Consider the following 22,459-nt stretch of genomic DNA (forward strand, 5'->3'; position numbering starts at 1 on the left):
GTGAGAGTGCGAGGGAAATTGATCGCGTTTGATTATCGAACTATCAATTCCATGTATCAAATGCCAAACATTGAATTCGATGATTATAGGCTTTTTACTGAGAATGAGTTTCCAGCTGATGCCGTGCTACAAGCACTTTGCATTGAGGGTGCCGAATGGAAGTTGAATAAGAAAGGTTTCCCTGTTACATTGTTTTCCAGATTTCTCAACCGGGACGCCAATAATTGGCATGAGTTTGTCGCAGCACGCATTTTACCATCGGGCCACACTTTTGAAATTATGGTGGAAAGGGCAAGTTTGGTGTATTGTCTAGTCACAGGAAGGACAGTTAATGCGGGTAAAGTGCTTCAGAAATCCATTTATGATGCGAGTCGAAAATCTCCTCTTATCAAATTAGTCCATGTCTCTTTGATTACGGATCTTTGCCATTATGCTGGATTGACTTGGGATGCCATTGAGCAACTTCATCGTACTTATGCTCCTATTGTGCTTGTTGGGCCATTGAAAAGTGATAAGCAAAAGCAGCCACAACAAGCCGATATCACACAGCCCCCGCCACAGACATCTGAGCCTACTCCTCCACCGACTCTCACTGCTCCATCACTTCTTTCACATGCTGATCATGGGAGTTATTATTCTGGCCATTTCGATGCTTTGGAAAGGCAAATGCATAAGCAATGGAAAAGAATGAGCGAGCACATGGCGTATATGCATGATTTCAATGCGGCGCTCACTCAGAATTACCCGCCTACCAATGTGCCATATCCACCGCCACCACCATGGTCGCACAATGATGAGTCTGACGATGATGGTACCGAGTCCTGATGCTCGGTACCGAGAGGTACATGTCCCTTGTTCTGTTTATTGCTTTCAATCATTAGGGACAATGATTTAGTTTAAGTTTGGGGGGGGGGGGGGAAATTAGTTTTTATGAAAAAATGAGTATGTTTGAGTTGGGTTTAGTTTGTATGGAGTTCTAAGTTTGTTTTGTTTGTCAAGTTGAAGTTGTTTGTTGGTTGTAACTACAAATTCATGAAAAGAAATGGAATGAATGACCAATGATGAAAATTATTTTTATGAATTACATGAGTATCAGCCTATTTGACAAATTCTGAACTTGAAAAGCTAAGTGAATGAATAATTTCCTATATACTCTGTGATGTTCACTTGATTTCGAGTTTGAGACATGCAGACTTAGATATGATTGAGGCGTTGTTTTCAAATTTTTGGGCCTAATTTTAATTGAGCATATTATATCCCTAGTTGCCCTTTTTGAGCCTACACAGAAGTATTTACATTAATTGCATCTTCTGAAAAGTGTGAAAATCATCGTTTACTGTTGATGATTATTTATTCTTGCACTGATTTAATTTGTATGATTTGAATGTGAATTGAGATGTTGTCTAGAACTAGCTCGGACACCCTTCGAGGCGAGATACGGGTAAACTGTGACTTAGGGATGATTTATGCAATTTTTCTAGAAATCGTTTGTGCCTTTCAAGCTACCCAATGAATTAATTATCATTAGTACCTTGTTTGAGCCTAATTTAAAAATGAATGACATGCGTGAAAACGTGTGATAAACCCCCATTCGACATCGTTTCAAGGTCCCATATTTACTACCTAATAACAGCCTAAACAATTTTTTCGACCTTAAGGGAGTAAGTTTGAATGGTATTTTTTTTATTCTCCTACTGTTAATTGAGAATATGGAATGAGGTATGGAGAAAAGTAAAAAGATGATGGTAGTTTTGAAAAAATAAAAATAAATAAATAAATAAATAAAAAATATATATTGTTGAAAAGAGAAAAAGATGAAAAACGAGAATGAAAACAGTGGTATAGCGAAGTTGATGAAGATTGAGAATGAAAAGGAGTTGCAATGTATTGTCTGATCATAACTTACTCCCTTCTTTGAACTATTTTCCATCGTTTGTAGCCATGATCCAGACCTTACATTACAAGCTGATTAAGTCCTATGGACCGAGTCACAGTTGCCTAATATACTAGTGGAGAAAGGGTGCGAGAACTTAGCCTATGGAGAGTTGAGAGACACACTATTCTTCTTTTCATTAAACCGATTCTGAGTGTTTTGATTGAGACTTGACTTCTCTTTGAACCTGTACTGCTTAAAAAGTCCATATGATATATGGTTGTGTGAATTCAAATTTGAATGAAGGTGTTTTGAAACGTGAGTTGCGGGAATTGTGAGTTTATGCGGTTGACCAGTTAAATAATTAATTTTTCAGTGTTGAATGGGTTGGATGAAATTGGATTTAAATATTTTTGAACTACTTCTGAGGTCATTTATTCCAACGTATTATGTGATTTTGATTGACTGAGTTGTGGGTGGTTGTTAAGTTAAGTTTTTGTGTTGGTTTTGATTAATTTTGCTCGGGACTAGCAAAAGATCAAGTTTGGAGGATTTGATAAGTGCGTTTTACACACTTAATTTGGTTATGATTTTAATGGAATTTTGTGGTGTGTTGAGCATATTTATGCGGTTTAGTTGTTTTTTATGTGGATGTAGGAGGATATTGATTGGGTGAATTTTGAGATGAAAAACAGACGAAGTTATCAGGAAGAGACGCATATGCACGAGAATGTCGCGCTTCTGCGTGAAATGGAAGAGATTTGAAGAATTAATAATAAGCCAGGTTGCGCATATGCGGCCAAAATGATGCAGAAGCGTGAGAAGCCAGAGAATGAGAAAGCAAAAGCTGCGCATATGCATGAAATTTTGAAGCAGATGCGGAAAGAGGCAGAGATTTAGAGATTTGAAGAAGAGAAAAGCACTTCTGCGCTATTTCATGCGCATCTGCGGGAATCGGAAAAAGAACGAAAAGCGCATCTGCGCTATTTTATGCGCATCTGCGAGCAACTGAAGATTTTTGCATATCTGCATATTTCGGGAAATAGATCAGATTGTTTGGGAAATTATAAAAGCAAGATATAAAAGAAAAATTAAGGAAAAAAGAGGGGATTTAGAATTTTTGCAGGGAACGAGTTGGCATTGGAATATTTTGGAGAACAAGAGCTCGAGAACCCGGTACGAAGACGGAAGACGGCGACATCCGGCGACGGAGAAGCTTAATCTTACTTCGTTCTAATTTCTTTGTGAACTCTGTTTTTCTAATTTTATGGAGTATTTGAAAAACATATTTTGTTTAATCTTCAAATTTATTATGAACTAATTTCTTAGTCTAGAGGTAGACGGATCTTGACTGAAAACCATGATTGAGATATTTTGATTTATGTATTTGAATTCTTCGCACAGTTTATTTGTGTTTTTTTGATTTTAATGCTTTCAATTTACTGGCCATAGATTGAATGATAATTGATTTAGAATCTATCACTCGAGAGAGGAGATTTTGAATACGACATAGGAAATACATCTTTGGTGTTTATATTGTTCGAGAGGCATATAACTCCATAAAAGTCATTAAAAGAATTCTTGTGCCATTTACCGGATTTAATAATTGAACTTAGATAGAGATATTGAGTTTGTTATTGAATACGAATTTCTGCTTGACACTAGAGAGAGGTAGTAGAAAATAATAGGGATTCTTGGCTAATAAACTAGAAGAATTGATAATTAAACAATCATTAGAAATAAATTGTGGTGGACAGTCAAGTGAAGTCGAATCTCTAGCATTCATCGCTTATTGAATTTTCATCTCGTGAAATCGTGGTTGTTTAGTTTTGTTTCTTGCAAATTTTAGTTTTATAAAAATCAAATCAATTTTGTAGCTCTACATATGATTATGATTTTATTAGTTGCAAATATTTGATATAATATCATTTATTCATTCTCTGTGGGATCGTTCTGGACTTAAATTCCTATATTATAACTTGACATCGTGCGCTTGCAAGAAAAAAACACGCAACAATTTCTCCCTACGCGACATACCCCTTTATCTGTCATTTGGTAGGGATCCCGAGATTTCTCCCGATCTCACAATACCCGTCTATTTTGGTAGGGATCCCGCGATGTCTCCCGATCTCGTTCTACCCATCTATTTGGAAAGTGAGTGAGACATCCCCCAACCCATCAATACTCTGTCTCGTCACAATCAAATCACTCCGTTCAAAAAAAATATTTTCTTTTTCCTTCTTTGGCTCGGTTCAAAATACTTAGCATGCATGAATAAAAGCGACTTTCTTTGTAACGTTTCGCTCGAATCAAAGACGAGACTCAAGCACACATGTATGCAACTATGGGAAATGAAACTCAACGCAAAATTGTGGGTGTTAAGTGTGAGAGTGGCTGCCCCTAGGTGCTAATACCCGACCTTAACTCTATTTTTCTCAACCAAGGCATAACCCGAGTAAGCACACTAAAAAGCCCTTAACTCGATCTTACCTTAACCAAATTCGACCACGCTCGAACCGAAACTCTCCAAACACTACAAACTAACCATAGGTCTAGTTTGTAACCTCATTTCACAGCCCAAGAAATACCAGCACAAACCAACTCCGGACAGCCCCTTTTTTCTCCTAAAATTCTGCACCGACACCTCAACTTCAAAGACCCTTAACCCATTGAAAACTTAACCGAAACGAGCCCATTTTATACCGACACGACCACCACATCATAACCTTGACCTAGGACCAGCCCTAGACACGCCCAGACCTCGCTTGATGCCTCCCGTGCTCCAAAATCAGTAGCACCTGCCCCAAGCACACATCACTCCACAACACTTCTACCTTGAGGAAACACCTCCAAGCCCCTTATCCTTACTTATACCTCCTTCCAAACCACCAAACACACTTATTAACACCTCTTAGGACTTACCCCAACCACCTAGGCAGCCCTCACCACCTTTCAACACCACATTTTAAAAAAAAAAAAACAACTTGAACATACACCAAAATGCATCAAACTCATGGGAATTCAATCAAGCCCAATGCAAATTATCAAAATGCTTCAAACACACTTCAATATCAGCCTTAACCCATGAAAAATTTCAAATTATAGGGCATGAAACTTCTGAAATTTTCAAAAATGTCAATATGCATTCAAAACACCTCATGCCTCCTATCACAAATCACCATGCAACACTTTAGACTCCATGGTCAATCAAATTTCGAAAATCACCAAACACCCTACTGAAATTACAGTAAAAACCAGACCCTAACATGTTGAAAATTATGTGCATTTTGAAATTTAAGAAAATATGTAGAGCAAGTGCATAATAGCTAGCTTGAATGCCCAAGGAATTGTATATACTTGCCTTCACTTTTAACTACAAAGAAATTGAACCAAGGAAGGGGAAAGGGAGCTGAACCACTTGACCAACCACGAGCTAAACCTCTCTAGGTGGTGCTCCGGCAACGACAGTGGTGGTGGAAGGTGGTGGAAGGTGGTGGCGGCGGCGGCAGGAGCTCACAAGGGGAAAACGGCCGAAGGGGGGGGGGGAAATGAGAGAGAGGGGCGGCTACTAAGGAAAGAGAGGTCTAGGGTTTGCTAAATGTGTTATTTTAGGTTTAAAAGTTTGAGTGTGTAGTGTGTACATGTGTGTGTAAGCATAGGTGTAAGTAATTTAAAGTATGTGTGAGTGTTGTTTTAAAAGTACAACTTTAAAGTCCTACAACTTTTGCCTACTAACTTACACTAATAAAATTTCTAAGTTTAAAACCCCAAATTAAAAATATTATATTGGGTTTTACTAATTCGGGTTTATGAAAATTCTAACTTTTGAAAAAGTTAAAGAATAAGCCCAATATTGCAATAATAAAAAAAATGATTTCTGATACACGAAAACTTCTAACTTTCAAACTCTCATCTAATTTACTCCTTTCTCCCTACTTTAATTTTAAAATAACAATCTTGGAATTTACCACCGAAATCCATCATCGCCAAACACCGGAACCGGAGGTCACTCTCTCAAAAATTTCAATAATAAATAACTTAAAATATTTGAGCACTTAAACTTTAAAGGAAACTTAAGCAATTAATTCCAAGCAATTAAAATCATAATTATTAAAAAAATGAATTTAGGCATGGAATTTAAATTATGAAATCCTAGGTGCTACAATTCCTCCCTCCCTAAAAAGGAATTTTGTTCTCGAAATTAGGACTTAACAAAAAGCTCTGGATAGCGAGTCCTAATATCTTCCTCTGTCTCCCAAGTGGCCTCTTCATACGAATGATTCAACCACTTAACCTTGACCATCGGGATAGTCTTGTTACGGAGTCTCCTCTCCTGCCTCTCCATAATCCGGTCAGGTCTCTCTTCATAAGTCATATGAGGTGATAACTGAAGAGGCTCAAGGTTGAGAACATGAGAAGGATTCGAGATGTACTTCCTTAGCATGGATACGTGGAAGACGTTGTGTACTCCAGCAAGATTAGGCGGTAAAGCCACCCTATAGGCTAACGTCCCCACTCTGTCAAGAATCTCAAAAGGTCCAACGAACCTCGGAACCAGTTTCCCCTTCTTCCCGAATCTCATAACGCCTTTCAAAGGAGCTACTCGGATAAAAACATTATCACCCACTGAGAACTCCAAGTCTCTCCTCCTATGATCGGCGTAACTCTTCTGCCTGCTATGTGCAGTCCTCATCCTATCACGGATCTTGGCTACAACTTCAGCAGTCTGCTGAACAATCTCGGGTACCAACTCCGACCTCTCATCGATCTCGGTCCATAATACCGGTGATCTACAAGGTCTCCCATAGAGTTCCTCGTAAGGCTCCATACCAATGGTGGCCTGATAACTGTTGTTATAAGCAAATTCCACCAATGGTAACCTCGACTCCAACTATCATGAAAGTCAATAACACAGGCTCTCAGAAGGTCCTATAGAATCTGAATCACCCTCTCGGATTGTCCATCCGTCTGGGGGTGGAAGGCAGTGCTAAACGAAAGCTTCGTCCCCAAAGCTGAGTAAAGACTCTTCCAAATAGACGAAGTACACCGCGGATCTCTATCAGACACTATGGAAACAGGGATACCATGTAGTCTGACTATCTCCCGGATATACAACTCCGCATACTGAGTCATGGAGAAATTTGTCCTCACTGGCAAAAAGTGCGCCGACTTAGTGAGACGATCGACAATAACCCAAATAGCATTCGAACATCTCACTGTCCTCGGCAAGCCAACAATGAAATCCATGGTAATATTCTCCCATTTTCACTCGAGAATAGTGAGTGGCTTAAGAAATCCTGCAGGTCTCTGATGTTCTGCTTTGACCTGCTGGCATGTCAGACACTCAGACACAAATCGGGCGATATCACCCTTCATGTCCGACCATCAATACAACTACTGAAGGTCCCGATACATCTTTGTACTGCCTGGGTGGATAGAGTACAGTGATGTATGCGCCTCTGCCATGATAGTAACTCGCAGAGAATTACCCGCGGGCACCCAAAGTCTATCTCTGAACCTCTGATCGGCTAAATCGGTGTGATGTAAATCTACTGGCAAGCGTACCAGGTCAAGTAATAGTAAAGTGGACAGAGAGTCCAAGTATCAATCCCACAGAGACTGCAGTCAATTCTCAAGAATTAATTATTTAGCTTAATCTAGAAAAAATTATAAAAACCAATTTGATTTAAATAAAATAAGAATTTATAATAAAAACTTCTGAAGAAATAAGAATTAAAATAGTTGAAAAGAAAATTTAATTAAAACGAGACAACCAAGATACACGTAGGTAGCGAACAAATCATGTAACATGTAGCCGATTTAGGACTCAGATTTAATCTTAGATTACGGGAATTCTCCTAACTTGTTCAAATGTCTATTTCTAGAACAATCAAACCTACTCAAATATTGACGGATTAATCTTTCGTAATTCTAATCAAATTTGAATGCATTAAATATTTGTGAAAATTCAGTTTACACCCAAACCGCACACTGAAACCGAATTCTATTTCTAGTTTGTTTTACAATATGTTGATTATCAAAGTGATCAAAATCAATACCTCCTCTGTGACTTGGAATCGATTAACATGCAAGCAAACAGTAGATCAGACTATTCACAAGACAAATATAAATATGACAATCAATAAAATAAAATCAAGTCTAAAAAATCCCGAACAAACATCCAAGTTTTCTACATGAATTTGTTCGGCCCAATCACGCCGTCTTGGTTGAAAACAAACTACTCAATAATTAAAACTATAATTCAAACAAAAAGATGAAAGAAAGAAAAAAAACTCTGATGACGATGGAGCAAATCTCCAATCTCCAAACCTAGCCGCCTCTCGCCTCTTGTCTGCGTTCTCTGCATGTTGGAACCCTCAATCTGATGTTAAAAGATGTATATATACGACCAAATATTCAAAAAATTGAGTCCTACTCGGCCAAGGAATTTTCCAAAAATAAAACTCTATACGCTTCGCTCGCTCGGGCGAGTTTGGGTGCTCGCTCGAGCGAGACACTTTCTGCCCGAGAAAACTCATCCGCCTCGCTCGAGCGAGAAAAACATTCGCTCGAGCGAGAATGTGTTTGCTCCAAAAAAATCTTCACAACTCAGCTGTTGCGCGATTGCGCTTCTTCCTTACCTTGTTAGCGCTAACTTCATGCGCGTTTGCACTTCTCCTTGCGCTAAACTCTTGTGCTAACGTGCTACAACATTCACCAACAGCGCATGCTTCAACTTGCTCCTCGCGACGATTTTGAAAAATTCATATTTCGAGATGCAGCCGTCGGATCAAGCTGAAATTTGAACAGCAGCTTCAAAACATCTTGAGATTCATTCGGAATGGTAGAGATCGGAATTGAATCTTTCTAAAAATAAATCTGATTTTTTTGAACAAAGCTGCTCTGTAATTCACTCTTCAAAAATCCATTTTTCGACAAAATCAACCCGAGGAGTGAAATACACAAGCATGCACTAAAACACATAAAAACACATAAAAATAATATGAATGCACACAAAATAGACATAACCCTATCACGAAATAATGCACACAAAATGCACTTATCAACACCCCCTTACTTAAACCTTTCTCGCCCTCGAGCAAGACATGCAAAAACAATATGCACACAAAAACATAAGTAAGGACGATTCATGAGAGTGCACAGCCTCCAAGAAGTTTAATCACAAAAACAAAATCACCGACACTCTCAACTTTTCAAAATACACTTTCGGTTTAACGTGAACGTGTGTGTGTGAACTGTCATTGCAATTTCATACAACTTAGACCGAATTCGTTTCAAAACTGCTTAGCGACCTATGACAAATTAGTGCAAGTTTCACTCTTCAAGTGCCTATTCCTTCCAACGACCTCTAGACTAAACCCACCTCCCTTGAGATAATGAATTACACACCTCCGAATTTTGCACCCGGTATTGCTTTAGCCCTTATAATTATCCGCTGACTTAGCTATAAAGGGCTAGGATACGAAAAATCTTTCTCTTTTTTTTAATCCCCTCGTCTATAGCCCGGATCGAGCATCAACCCCATTTTACCCGCAAACTTAGCTATGGAGCAATGATTAGTATTTCAATCATTGTCCAAGCCCGGATGGAGTTGTAAAATTTTTTTTTTCTAGGTGCGCCCAAGATCATATGTGTAAACTAGAGCCTCATCAAAATTCATAGAACACAATCAAGATCCACAAACCACCTATTGTCGTGCGATGGTCCAACAGACAGAAACTTCATCAAATATTTCCTTACACTCCACTGGTCTAACACAAGTGCTTATAAATATTCACGGTTCAACCTACAGTTTCTCATGTCCAGTCAAGAGCAATTTTTTTTAAAAATCCACTTTTTTTTTCCAAATAAACTTCATCATCATAGGCTACCATGACTCATCCTACTCATGCAATACAACACGAACAACAACAAAATGATATGCATGATTACGAACCAAACACAAAAACTAAACCAAATGAATGCAAACAGAATGAACACAAAACATAATAACTAAACAACAACACAATAACCAATGCAATAAACTAGTCTACCCCCCATACTTATCCAAAGCACTGCCCTCAATGCTTCAAAGCAATGAACAAAATGCATACAAACACACAAATGCAAAGACGAACAAAAACACAATGAAAACAACAATAACACTCCCCTGGTTTTCGATTCATCCTCTTCCTTCTTGACGGTATCCACTGGGTAAGGTAGCATCTGTCTAGATATATTGGAAGGCTCGGCAAATTGGAATGGGAAAGAAGTAAAAAAATAAATAAAAAAACAAAGACGGCGTGATTGGGCCGAACAAATTCATGTAGAAAACTTGGATGTTTGTTTGGGATTTTTTAGAGTTGATTTTATTTTATTGATTGTCAGATTTATAGTTGTCTTGTGAATAGTCTGATCAACTGTTTGCTTGCATGTTAATCAATTCCAAATTGACAGAGGAGGTTTTGATTTTGATCACTCTGATAATTAAAATATTGTAAAATCGACTAGAAATAGAATTCGGTTTCAGTGTGCGGTTTAGGTGTAAACTGAATTTTCACAAATATTTAATGCATTCAAATTTGATTAGAATTACGAAAGATTAGTTCATCAATATTTGAATAGGTTTGATTGTTCTAGAAATAGACCTTTGAACAAATTAGGAGAATTACCGTGAATTAAGATTAAATCTGAGTCCTGAATCGACTACATGTTACAAAATTTGTTCGGTACCTACGTGTGTCTTGGTTGTCTTTGTCTTAATTATTTTTATCTTCAGTTATTTTTATTCTTATTTCTTAATCAGTTTTTATTTTAGATTCTTATTTTATTTAATTCAAAATGCTTCTATTATTTTGTCTAGATTAAGTAAAATAATTAATTCTTGAGAATTGACTGCAGTCCCTGTGGGATCGATACTTGGACTCTCTGTCCACTTTACTATTACTTGACCTGGTACGCTTGCCAGTAGATTTATATCACACCGATTTAGCCGGTCAAGTTTTTGGCGCCGTTGCCAGGGACTGTTTAGTTGATATTAGGATAGATTATTTTCTTGAGGCTAGACATTTTTTTTTATTTCTATCTTTTCGTTTTTTTTTTATTTTAATTTTGATTTTTTTTCTTTTCTTTTGCTTGTGAGGTACTTGGAGATGGATCACCATCAGGTGTTCACAAGATTTGGCCAGCAATACTTGGAGCCATTCTATGCTGTTTGGGGGAGATTCAATGATTTGGCGAACAGATTTCGATGCCATAAATTTTCGAGCTACACCCTCACTCAATTTTTTTATGGTGGTTTGGATGAGATTACAAGAAGTTGGATGGATTATGGAGCGTTGGCCACTGGCAGTCAATTGTTTAGAAGAGATGAAGACAGTGCGATGCACTTGTTAAATGATATGGCAGATTTTGACTACCATTGGCATTGTGATCTTTCACTGCAGGGTTGGAGTCACCAATATCCTCCAGATATCAACTCTAAAAATTTTGCGAACCAGCCACCGGAGCATCAAGAAGACTGCATAGGGCGTTCCGAAGATTATGTGGCTCAGTTGGAAAATCTTGTGCGACAGCAGACAGAGTCAAATCAATTTTTAGAAAGCCTCATAAGTCTTTTGGATGAACAGATTGCGCTTATTAGAGAACCAATTTTGGATATCTGCCAATTGAGTGAAGTAACTGAGCCAGAGCATGAAGAAATCATTTTTGAGGAATCTTCTTGTGAGGATGAGCCAAACATGATAGTGGAGGAAGAAGAACCATACAAGGTGTAGTAGCCCGTAACCAAAATCAGTAATTAAGGGATTAATCATAATTACTTGGGTAAAGTTCGGAAGCTCCGAAGGTGAGTTCGGAAGCACCGATCAGGATCGGAAGCTCCGAACAGGATCGGAAGCTCCGATCGGTATTACGTCATGCATGACGTGTGGCGCGATCGGAAGCTCCGATCAGGACCGGAAGCTCCGATCACCCCTATCCGGAATCAACAAGTGATATTTTGACACGTGGCAGATCAGGATCTTCGGAAGCTCCGATGGCAAGATCGGACGCTCCGATCGAGGTTCGGACGTTCCGATCAAGGATCGAAAGTTCCGATCGTTGTCTATAAATAGAAGGCCGAAGCTTCACTTTCATTTGCCAATTCCGAGTTCTCCTTTCCATTCTAGTCCTCTTGGAGCTGTTCTAGTCTTCTTAGGCTTGGTCCGGAGGTCGGCGAGGCGTTCGGTAGTCGTAGCGGAGTTGTGCCCAAGTTCTGGAGGCATCGACATCAAAGGGCTAACGATGGACGAAGGTATAGCTTTTGCTTCCTATAAATATTTAGGAGTATGCAATAGCTTAGTTAAGGATTTTAGAGCACTTTAATGATAGTAGTATCATTTGGCAGTGTAGAGCAGACTATAGGCGTGGACCTAGAGTTGGTAGAGCTTGCACTGTTTTGAGGTACGGAAGTACTGTTCGAGATATCCTGACTGAGTATGCATGTATTATGTGACTGCATGATTTATATGACATGATATTATGCTGCATTCATTTGCATCTTGCTGTATCTCTTTCGAGATGTCTGTTAGTAGGGTTGTACCCTATCCTGTTAGTGGATGGACTTCCATCGATTTGGGTCCGGTGTATCCACGGTTATCTTGGTATGGAAGCCACCTCCTGAAGCGACGGCACAGTGTGCTACATACCAGGGCCCGGTATGTCTCTGTTATCTGATCCTTGACCTCGAGTCTATAGGGAGTTCACTTTGCATGCATGTATACTCATACTCTCGCACTGAGCGTTTTATGCTCACGTCTCGTACTCTGTATTTTCTGGAAACCCTATTCCATGGGGCAGGTTTGCGATTGGACGAGGAGGGTGGATCCAGGAGGGGCTAGTCAGTGGTTGGACAGCTGGAGCTTCGCTTAGGTTTTATTTCTGTTGTTTTGGGTTTATACAGCTATTCGATTTGGTTGTATATTATTGGATAATTACAAATTCCTTTACTTGGGTTTGTAAATTTATTTATGGTTTCCGCAGTTTTATTCTGATATCTGTTTAATTAAGTTAACTGCATGCCTAAGTTCTGTTTAGTAGGTGAACCGGCTAAGGGTCACTACATTTATGGTATCAGAGCATGCAAAAAAATTCTTGGGATTTAGTCTCATCTTGAGGTATTTTTGTAGATGTCAAATCGTGACGACCGGAGTTCTCATGGCAGTGTTGGTGGGCGTTGGGGTGATGCCGACCTCGTCGAGAACGGCGTCATCATCATCATGACGACGAGCGTTTCACTGTGCGTCGATTCTTAGCTATGGGTCCTAAGCCCTTAGTTGGAGGTGAGTCTCCGGAGGATGCGGAGAACTGGTTAGACCACATGGAGATGACTTTTCAGACTTTCCAATGCACCGAGGAACAGAAGGTGGAGACCCTTGGCTATCTTCTGGATGGGCGTGCGCGCAGGTGTGGAGGTTTACTTCTGCACCTTTTGTTGCGGCGAGAGGAGTGGCCACCTGGGCCGAGTTCCGCACAGCTTTCCAAAAGCGGTATTTTCCTCCTGCACTCCGACAGTCGAAGGCAGGCGAGCTACTGAGTCTGCGACAGGGAGCCATGTCTATCGATGAGTATCAGCAGAGGTTCTTTGATCTGCTATCCTATTGCCCCGAGATTGCTGATAGCTCAGAGATGAAGTATAATCTGTTCCTTCAGGGCCTTAACCCTGAGATCCATGACCGTGTGGCGGTTGGCGATGACATGTCCTACGAGGGTTTGGTGAGCCATTGTCACCAGGCAGAGGACAGCATTCGGCGGAACAGGTCTTTCCCTCAGTCGAGGCCTGCTAGTTCTTTGGGTCCCCATGCCCAAACTTTCAAGAAGTCTGGATCTTCTTCTTCCTCATGTTCTGGAGGTGTTGTCCGTTACGGTAAGAAGGACAAGTGTGATCACTGTGGGAAGAATCATCCATCCGACAAGTGTCGTAGAGCTTCTGGAGCTTGTTTCCGTTGTGGAGAGACTGGTCATATCTGGAGGGATTGTCCACTGTCTATGGGAGGCGGTCCTGGATCTGGTTCAGGATCGGGTTCTCAGGCCACCGTACAGCAGAGGTCGCAGGGACAGTCTGCTGGGAGTTCTCATTTGAGGCCACGAGCTTCTGGCCAGGTGTTTGCCCTGAGACATGATCAGGCTGTGGAGGAGAATGAGAAAGTCATCGCAGGTACATTTATGCTTTATGGTATACCTGCTCTTGTACTTATTGACACTGGTGCATCTCATTCCTTCATTTCTGCACGTTTTGTTAAGAGGCATAAGTTACCATGCATTGCACTAGACGTAGTGATGTCTGTTTCTACTTCGACGGGCCAATCTGCTTTGGCTAAGCGTCTAGTGATGGGTTGCCCTTTAAAGTTCGAAGGGAACATTCTGTTAGCGAATCTCATGGTCCTGGCAATGGACGACATTGATTTCATTCTAGGAATAGATGTGTTGACTACCTATCGAGCTTCAGTGGACTGCTATACGAGATTAGTACGCTTTCATCCGGAGGGGAGTGAGAGCTAGTTTTTCTATGGTGAGGGAGCGCGACCCCTGATGCCTTTGGTATAAGCTTTGAGAGCCTGTAGAGCTCTAGAGTCTGGCGGGGAAGGCTACCTTATCTATGCAGTTGATTTGTCCGCTGAGAGTATTGGGATAGAGAGCATTCCTGTTGTGGATGAATTTCCAGATGTGTTTCCTGATGAGATTCCAGGTTTTCCTCCTGCTAGGGAAGTCGAGTTTGGCATAGAGTTGATGCCGGGTACTTCGCCTATTTCTAGAGCACCGTATCGTCTGGCTCCGTCAGAGATGCGTGAGTTGAAGAATCAGCTACAGGATCTTTTAGACAAGGGGTACATTCGTCCTAGTGTGTCTCCTTGGGGAGCTCCTGTTCTCTTCGTGAAGAAGAAAGATGGGTCGATGCGGCCGTGCAATGACTATCGGCAGCTGAATCGAGTCACTGTGAAGAACAAGTATCCGTTGCCTCGTATTGATGACTTGTTTGATCAGCTGCAGGGCACGTCAGTTTACTCCAAGATTGACTTGAGATCTGGGTATCATCAGTTGAGAGTCCGTGATCAGGATGTAGCCAAGACTGCATTCCGTACTCGCTATGGGCATTACAAGTTCCTAGTGATGCCATTTGGTTTGACTAATGCGCCGGCTTTATTCATGGATTTGATGAACCGTGTCTTCAGGGAGTACTTGGACAAGTTTGTCGTGGTCTTCATTGACGACATCTTAGTGTATTCACGTAATACGGAAGAGCATGTTTCTCACTTGCGGTTAGTACTGCAGACTCTTCGAGATGAGCAGTTGTACGCCAAGCTGAGCAAGTGTGAGTTCTGGATGGATAGAGTGGTCTTTCTTGGCCATATCATATCCAGGGAGGGAATTTCTGTTGATCCAAGCAAGATTGAAGCGGTACTTAATTGGTCGCGTCCGACGATAGTTGCTGAGATCCGTAGTTTTCTGGGTCTAGCAGGGTATTATCGTCGCTTAATTATGAACTTCTCTCAGTTAGCTCGACCGTTGACGCAGCTTACCCGCAAGGGTGTGGATTTTGAGTGGTCCTCCGAGTGTGAGGAGAATTTCCGTGAGCTTCGACGGCGGTTGACTTCTGCGCCGGTGTTGGCATTACCGTCAGGATCTGGAGGGTATGTAGTTTACACGGATGCTTCTCTTCAGGGGTTAGGCTGTGTCCTGACTCAGAATGGGCATGTGATCGCATACGCTTCTAGACAGCTGAAGCTTCACGAGGACAACTACCCAGTCCATGATTTGGAGTTAGCAGCCATTGTGTTCTCTTTGAAGATCTGGCGTCATTATCAGTATGGCGAGAAATTTGAGATCTTCACCGACCATAAGAGTCTCAAGTATTTATTCACTCAGGCGGAGTTGAACATGAGATAGAGACGTTGGATGGACTTGCTTTAGGACTATGATTGCGAGATTAAGTACCATCCGGGAGCTGCTAATCTCACAGCTGATGCTTTGAGTCGCAAGGTGCGACTATCCGCACTTCAGACTTGTTCGATGTCTAGTGCGATCAGTGACTGTTGCACTTTAGGTTATACCTTCAAGCATAAGAAAGGTATGCAGAGTATCCAGATGTTTGCGATATTATCTGAGCCAGCCTTGTATTCGCGGATCCGAGATGCTCAGATGTCTGATTCGAAGACCCAGCATTTAGCTCGTCTAGCTAACGAGGGTAGCTCGTCTGGATTTCATTATCAGTCAGATGGCTTTCTGTGTTTGTCTGGTAGGCTTGTGATTCCGCAGGATGAAGAGTTGCGAGAGGAAATTTTGTCTCAGGCGCATCGCACTAAGTTGAGTATTCATCCTGGGAGCAACAAGATGTACAAGGATCTACGTACTCGTTTCTGGTGGAAGGGAATGAAACGCAATGTTTATCAGTTTGTTTCGAGATGTTTGGTGTGTCAACAGGTCAAGGCAGAGCACCGAAGACCTGGAGGATTGCTTCACAGTCTGCCTATTCCTGAATGGAAATGGGAGTTTATCACAATGGACTTTGTGACCCATTTGCCGGTATCCCCGAAGAACTGTGATGCTATCTGGGTTGTGGTGGACCGACTCACCAAGTCAGCGCATTTCATTGCCTATAGCCGAGAGTACTCTGTGGATCGCATGGCATGGATGTACATTCAGGAGATCGTCCGACTTCATGGAGTGCCTGTGAGCATTGTCAGTGATCGGGACCCCAGGTTTACTTCTAGATTTTGGGGGAGTGTTCAGCGTGCGATGGGTACTACTCTCAGTTTGAGTACAGCCTATCACCCGGAGACTGATGGTCAGTCAGAATGCACTATCCGTACGTTAGAGGATATGCTTAGAGCGTGCGTCATGGATTTTGGTTCAGCCTGGCAGGATCATTTGCCATTGATCGAGTTCGCTTACAACAACAGCTATCATACTAGTATTGGGATGGCACCTTTTGAGGCGTTGTATGGGCGACGTTGTCGTACTCCACTCTTCTGGGAAGAAGTGAGGGAGAGACAGGCTGAGGGACCGGAGTTTATCCAGCAGGCGATAGATATTGTTGATCAAATCAAGAAACGGATTAAGACTGCACAGGATCGTCAGGCCAGTTATGCTAATATGAAGCGTAGGCCTTTGCAGTTCGAGGTCGGGGAGAAAGTGTTTCTGAGAGTGTCACCTTTCCGCAAAATTCTCAGATTTGGCCTTAAGGGCAAGTTGTCTCCCAGATTTATCGGTCTGTTTGAGATCTTGGAGAGCATTGGCGATTTGGCTTATCGACTAGCTTTGCCACCGCATCTATCCAGTATTCACGACGTGTTCCACGTATCTCTGTTGCGACGGTATATGGCGGATGAATCTCATATTCTGCAGCGGTCTGAGGTTCAGGTAGACAAGAATTTGACTTATGTTGAGAAACCTCTTCGTATCCTGGATTATAAGGATAAGGTTTTACGGAACAAAGTCATCCCTTTGGTTTTAGTTCAGTGGCAGCGCCGAGGCACTGAGGAAGCTACTTGGGAGCTCAAGGACAGGATGCGTAAAGACCATCCTGAGTTGTTTTGATTTCATTATTTAAGTTATATTCAGTTGCAAACTCTGTAAACGTTTGATTTCAATAAAGAATGTTTCTGATTTCTGTATTTGCATTCGGTACTTAAGATCTGATTTCGAGGATGAAATATCTTAAGTGGGGGAGAATGTAGTAGCCCGTAACCAAAATCAGTAATTAAGGGATTAATCATAATTACTTGGGTAAAGTTCGGAAGCTCCGAAGGTGAGTTCGAAAGCACCGATCAGGATCGGAAGCTCCAAACAGGATCGGAAGCTCCGATCGGTATTACTTCAAGCATGACGTGTGGCGCGATCGGAAGCTCCGATCAGGACCGGAAGCTCCGATCACCCCTATCCGGAATCAACAAGTGATATTTTGACACGTGGCAGATCAGGATCTTCGGAAGCTCCGATGGCAAGATCGGATGCTCCGATCGAGGTTCGGACGTTCCGATCAAGGATCGGAAGTTCCGATCGTTGTCTATAAATAGAAGGCCGAGGCTTCACTTTCATTTGCCAATTCCGAGTTCTCTTTTCCATTCTAGTCCTCTTGGAGCTGTTCTAGTCTTCTTAGGCTTGGTCCGGAGGTCGGCGAGGCGTTCGGTAGTCGTAGCGGAGTTGTGCCCAAGTTCTGGAGGCATCGACATCAAAGGGCTAACGACGGACGAAGGTATAGCTTTTGCTTCCTATAAATATTTAGGAGTATGCAATAGCTTAGTTAAGGCTTTTAGAGAACTTTAATGATAGTAGTATCATTTGGCAGTGTAGAGCAGACTATAGGCGTGGACCTAGAGTTGGTAGAGCTTGCACTGTTTTGAGGTACGGAAGTACTGTTCGAGATATCCTGACTGAGTATGCATGTATTATGTGACTGCATGATTTATATGACATGATATTATGCTGCATTCATTTGCATCTTGTTGTATCTCTTTCGAGATGTCTGTTAGTAGGGTTGTACCCTATCCTGTTAGTGGATGGACTTCCATCGATTTGGGTCCGGTGTATCCACGGTTATCTCGGTATGGGAGCCACCTCCTGAAGCGATGGCACAGCGTGCTACATACCAGGGCCCGGTCTGTCTCTGTTATCTGATCCTTGACCTCGAGTCTATAGGGAGTTCACTTTGCATGCTTGTATACTCATACTCTCGAACTGAGCGTTTTATGCTCACGTCTCGTACTCTGTATTTTTTGGACACCCTATTCCATGGGGCAGGTTTGCGATTGGACGAGGAGGGTGGATCCAGGAGGGGCTAGTCAGTGGTTGGCCAGCTGGAGCTTCGCTTAGGTTTTATTTCTGTTGTTTTGGGTTTATACAACTATTCGATTTGGTTGTATATTATTGGATAAATTACAAATTCCTTTACTTGGGGTTGTAAATTTATTTATGGTTTCCGTAGTTTTATTCTGATATCTGTTTACTTAAGTTAATTGCATGCCTAAGTTCTGTTTAGTAGGTGATCCGAGTAAGGGTCACTACACAAGGAGAGAGATTTTACCTCGTCAGTGGTCGTTTTATGTACACCGTTAGAAGATTATTTCTTGCCATTGATGCCACCTCCAAAATATTCCATCCTCCATGAGCTTCAGCCTGCAATCCGAGTCTCCTTCCGAACTGATCAGTTCCGACTGAGTGTTATTGGACCGACGAGCTTCCCATGCATATATCACGCCAAGCTTGAGGGCGAAGGAAATCAAGACCCATACGTAGAGTCGTATGATTCTTACTATGGGCGGCAACCGCTCTTTGATGGTTGCTTCTGCATAGTCAGGCTGTAGACTATAAATTTAGCGCTGACTGGGAGGCAACCCAGTGTTCTTTCCCTTGTTTTTTATTTTATTTTTGGTTTTTTTTTATTTAATTTTTACTTCTTTCCCATTCCAGTTTGCCGAGCCTGCCGATATACACAGTCTGCTGCTGCTGTCCCAGCTGATACTGTCAAGAAGGAAGAGGATGAATCGAAAACCAGGGGAGTGTTATTTTTGTTCTCATTGTGTTTTTGTTTGTCTTTGCATTTGTGTGTTTGTTATGCATTCTGTTCATTGTTCTGAAGCATTGAGGGCAATGCTTTGGATAAGTATGGGGGGGTAGACTAGTATTGCATTGTCTATGTGTTTGTGTTGCATCTGTCGTGTTTCGTATTTGTTTGCATACAGTTTGTTTTTGTTGTTTTTTGCATTGTTATGAGTAGGATGAATCATAATAGCCAATGATGATGAAGTAAAAAAAAATGGTTTTTTGAAAATTTTTTGCTCTTGACTGGAAATGAGAAACTGTAGGTTGAACCGTGAATATTTTTAAGCACTAATGTTAGACCAGTGAATTGTAGCGAAAGATTTGATGAAGTTTTTGTCTGTTTGACCATTGCACGGCAATAGGTGATTTGTGGATCTTGATTTTGATGAGGCTCTAGTAAGACACTTATGATCTTGGGCGCACCTAGAAAAAAAAACAAAATAAAAAAAAAATTTATATACAATTCCATCCGGGTCTTGAAAGGATTAAAATCCTATAAAAGATTAAATTTAAGGGTAAGTATGCGGATTAAATGGGATTGATGCTCCATCCGGGCTATAGACGAGGGGATTAGAAAAAAAAATAGAATGATTTTTCGTATCCTAGCCAGTTATAGCTAAGTCAGCGGGTAATTATTGGGGCTAAAGCAATACCGGGTGCAAAATCCGGAGGTGTGTAATTCATTATCTCAAGGGAGGTGGGTTTAGTCTAGAGGTCGTTGGAAGGAATGTGCATTTGAAGAGTGAAACTTGCACTGATTTGTCATAGGTCGCTAAGCAGATTTGAGACGAATTCGATCTAAGTTGCATGAAACTGGAATGACATTTCACACACACACGTTCACGTTAAACTGAAGGTGTATTATGAAAAGTTGAGAGCATGTCTATGTTTTTTGTTTTGTGATTGAAATTCTCGGAGGCTGTGCCCATTTATGAATCGTCCTCACTTATGTTTTTGTTTGCATGTTGTTTTTTCATGTCTTGCTCGAGGCGAGCAAGGTTTAAGTATGGGGGTGTTGATAAGTGAATTTTGTATGCATTAGTTCAGGATAGATTTATGTCTATTTTGTGTGAATTCATATTATTTTTATGTGTTTTTATGTGTTTTAGTGCATGTGTGTGTATTTCACTCCTTGGGTTAATTTTGTAGGAAAATATATTTTTGAAGAATGAATTACGGATCAGCTTTGTTCAAAAAATCATATTTAATTTTAGAAAGCTCCAAATCCGATCTCCACCAGTCAGATTAAAGCCCAAGATGTTTTGAAGCTTCTGTCCAAATTTCAGCTCAATCCGACGGCTAGATCTCGAGATATGAATTTTTGAAAATTATCGCTCGATGAAGATTTTTTATACTGCGCGCGCGCGAGAATCAAGCTCGCGCGCGCGCGAGTCCGACGTTCAGGCTTCTGTTTTGCACTGCTGCGCGCGCGCGAGGCCTGTTCCGCGCACGCGCGCGTGACCTGGGGTCATATGTGTTCCGAAAAATCCCTTTTTTGGAAGGAAACTAACTGGTAGGCGTTCCGGACCATATATATACAAAATATAACCTCTTTTTGAGGGTTTCAGAAGCTCCAGAGCGCAGACAACGCAAGAGGAGGCGGCTACAAGGCTTGGGAGAGAAGATTTCTTCTTTATTTTCTTCTTTTTCTTTTTATTTTTGAATTATTATTTTTAATTATTGAGTAGTTTATTTTCAACCAAGACGGCGTGATTGGGCCGAACAAATTCATGTAGAAAACTTGGATGTTTGTTTGGGATTTTTTAGAGTTGATTTTATTTTATTGATTGTCAGATTTATAGTTGTCTTGTGAATAGTCTGATCAACTGTTTGCTTGCATGTTAATCAATTCCAAATCGACAGAGGATGTTTTGATTTTGATCACTCTGATAATTAACATATTGTAAAACCGACTAGAAATAGAATTCGGTTTCAGTGTGCGGTTTAGGTGTAAACTGAATTTTCACAAATATTTAATGCATTAAAATTTGATTAGAATTACGAAAGATTAGTTCATCAATATTTTAATAGGTTTGATTTTTCTAGAAATAGACCTTTGAACAAATTAGGAGAATTCCCGTGAATTAAGATTAAATCTGAGTCCTGAATCGACTACATGTTACAAAATTTGTTCGGTACCTACGTGTGTCTTGGTTGTCTTTGTCTTAATTATTTTTATCTTCAGTTATTTTTATTCTTATTTCTTAATCAGTTTTTATTTTAGATTCTTATTTTATTTAATTCAAAATTCTTCTATTATTTTGTCTAGATTAAGTAAAATAATTAATTCTTGAGAATTGACTGCAGTCCCTGTGGGATCGATACTTTGACTCTCTGTCCACTTTACTATTACTTGACCTGGTACGCTTGCCAGTAGATTTATATCACACCGATTTAGCCGGTCAATCTCCCATCTCCATGTATCGGAAAATCGCCTCTAGCGAGCGAATCCAGCCCTCCTCTACCATCGGATCCGTAGTACCAGAGAAGTCCTTAGGATTCATCTTCCTGAATTGCTCATAGATCGCACTAGGTCTAGCCCTCGGGGCTTCAGCATGCTGCTCTAAGATACGAGCCAGGCTAGCTAGCACCTGAGCCCCAACATCAACTGGTGGAGGGGGCGGAGGAGGTGCATGGGGATCACGTCGAGGTGTCATCTGTGCGCAAGTTCAAATTCCAAAAATTTAAATTTCATGCCTTAAGAAAAAGATTTTTTTTTCAAAACTTAAACATGCTCAAATAATTTTAGGAAACTAATGTACTAATCTGAACAAATAGCAATATGTGAAACATAAATCTTACAGACTTTGAGGCGAGATCCCTTGAGTTTTGGCAACTGTTGTGAAAAATACTCGCAAGCGTACGAGTGTCAAGTTTTAATATAGTAAAAGATAGAGTGTCGATCCCACAAGGAGTAATTTGAAAATATTCAATACTTGTAATTAAAATAGTCTTAATTTTATCTAGAAAATCAAACTTTGGAAATTTACTGAAAACTTAAATAAA

General features: G+C 40.9%; 1 protein-coding gene across 1 annotated transcript; it reads right to left on the bottom strand.

Moving 5' to 3' along the window:
* Window positions 1-6,074: 6,074 nt before the first annotated feature.
* On the bottom strand, window positions 6,075-22,110 carry LOC140894165 (uncharacterized). Its single transcript, XM_073302762.1, has 4 exons — window positions 21,919-22,110; window positions 6,575-6,764; window positions 6,342-6,472; window positions 6,075-6,260 (listed from the first exon to the last, which is right to left on the bottom strand). The coding sequence occupies exons 1-4, from the start codon at window positions 22,108-22,110 to the stop codon at window positions 6,075-6,077; spliced, it is 699 nt and encodes a 232-aa protein (XP_073158863.1).
* Window positions 22,111-22,459: the final 349 nt, after the last annotated feature.

Source organism: Henckelia pumila, chromosome 1 (genome assembly GCF_033568475.1).
Source record: "Henckelia pumila isolate YLH828 chromosome 1, ASM3356847v2, whole genome shotgun sequence".
Lineage (NCBI taxonomy): Eukaryota > Viridiplantae > Streptophyta > Magnoliopsida > Lamiales > Gesneriaceae > Henckelia > Henckelia pumila.

Coding starts and splice junctions, on each gene's coding strand:
- LOC140894165 (XM_073302762.1), bottom strand. CDS start 22,110: ATGACACCTCGACGTGATCCCCATGCACCTCCTCCGCCCCCTCCACCA. Junction 6,765..21,918: donor CTGGTACTACGGATCCGATG/GTAGAGGAGGGC, acceptor CTTTCATGATAG/TTGGAGTCGAGGTTACCATT. Junction 6,473..6,574: donor TGAAGTTGTAGCCAAGATCC/GTGATAGGATGA, acceptor TTATCCGAGTAG/CTCCTTTGAAAGGCGTTATG.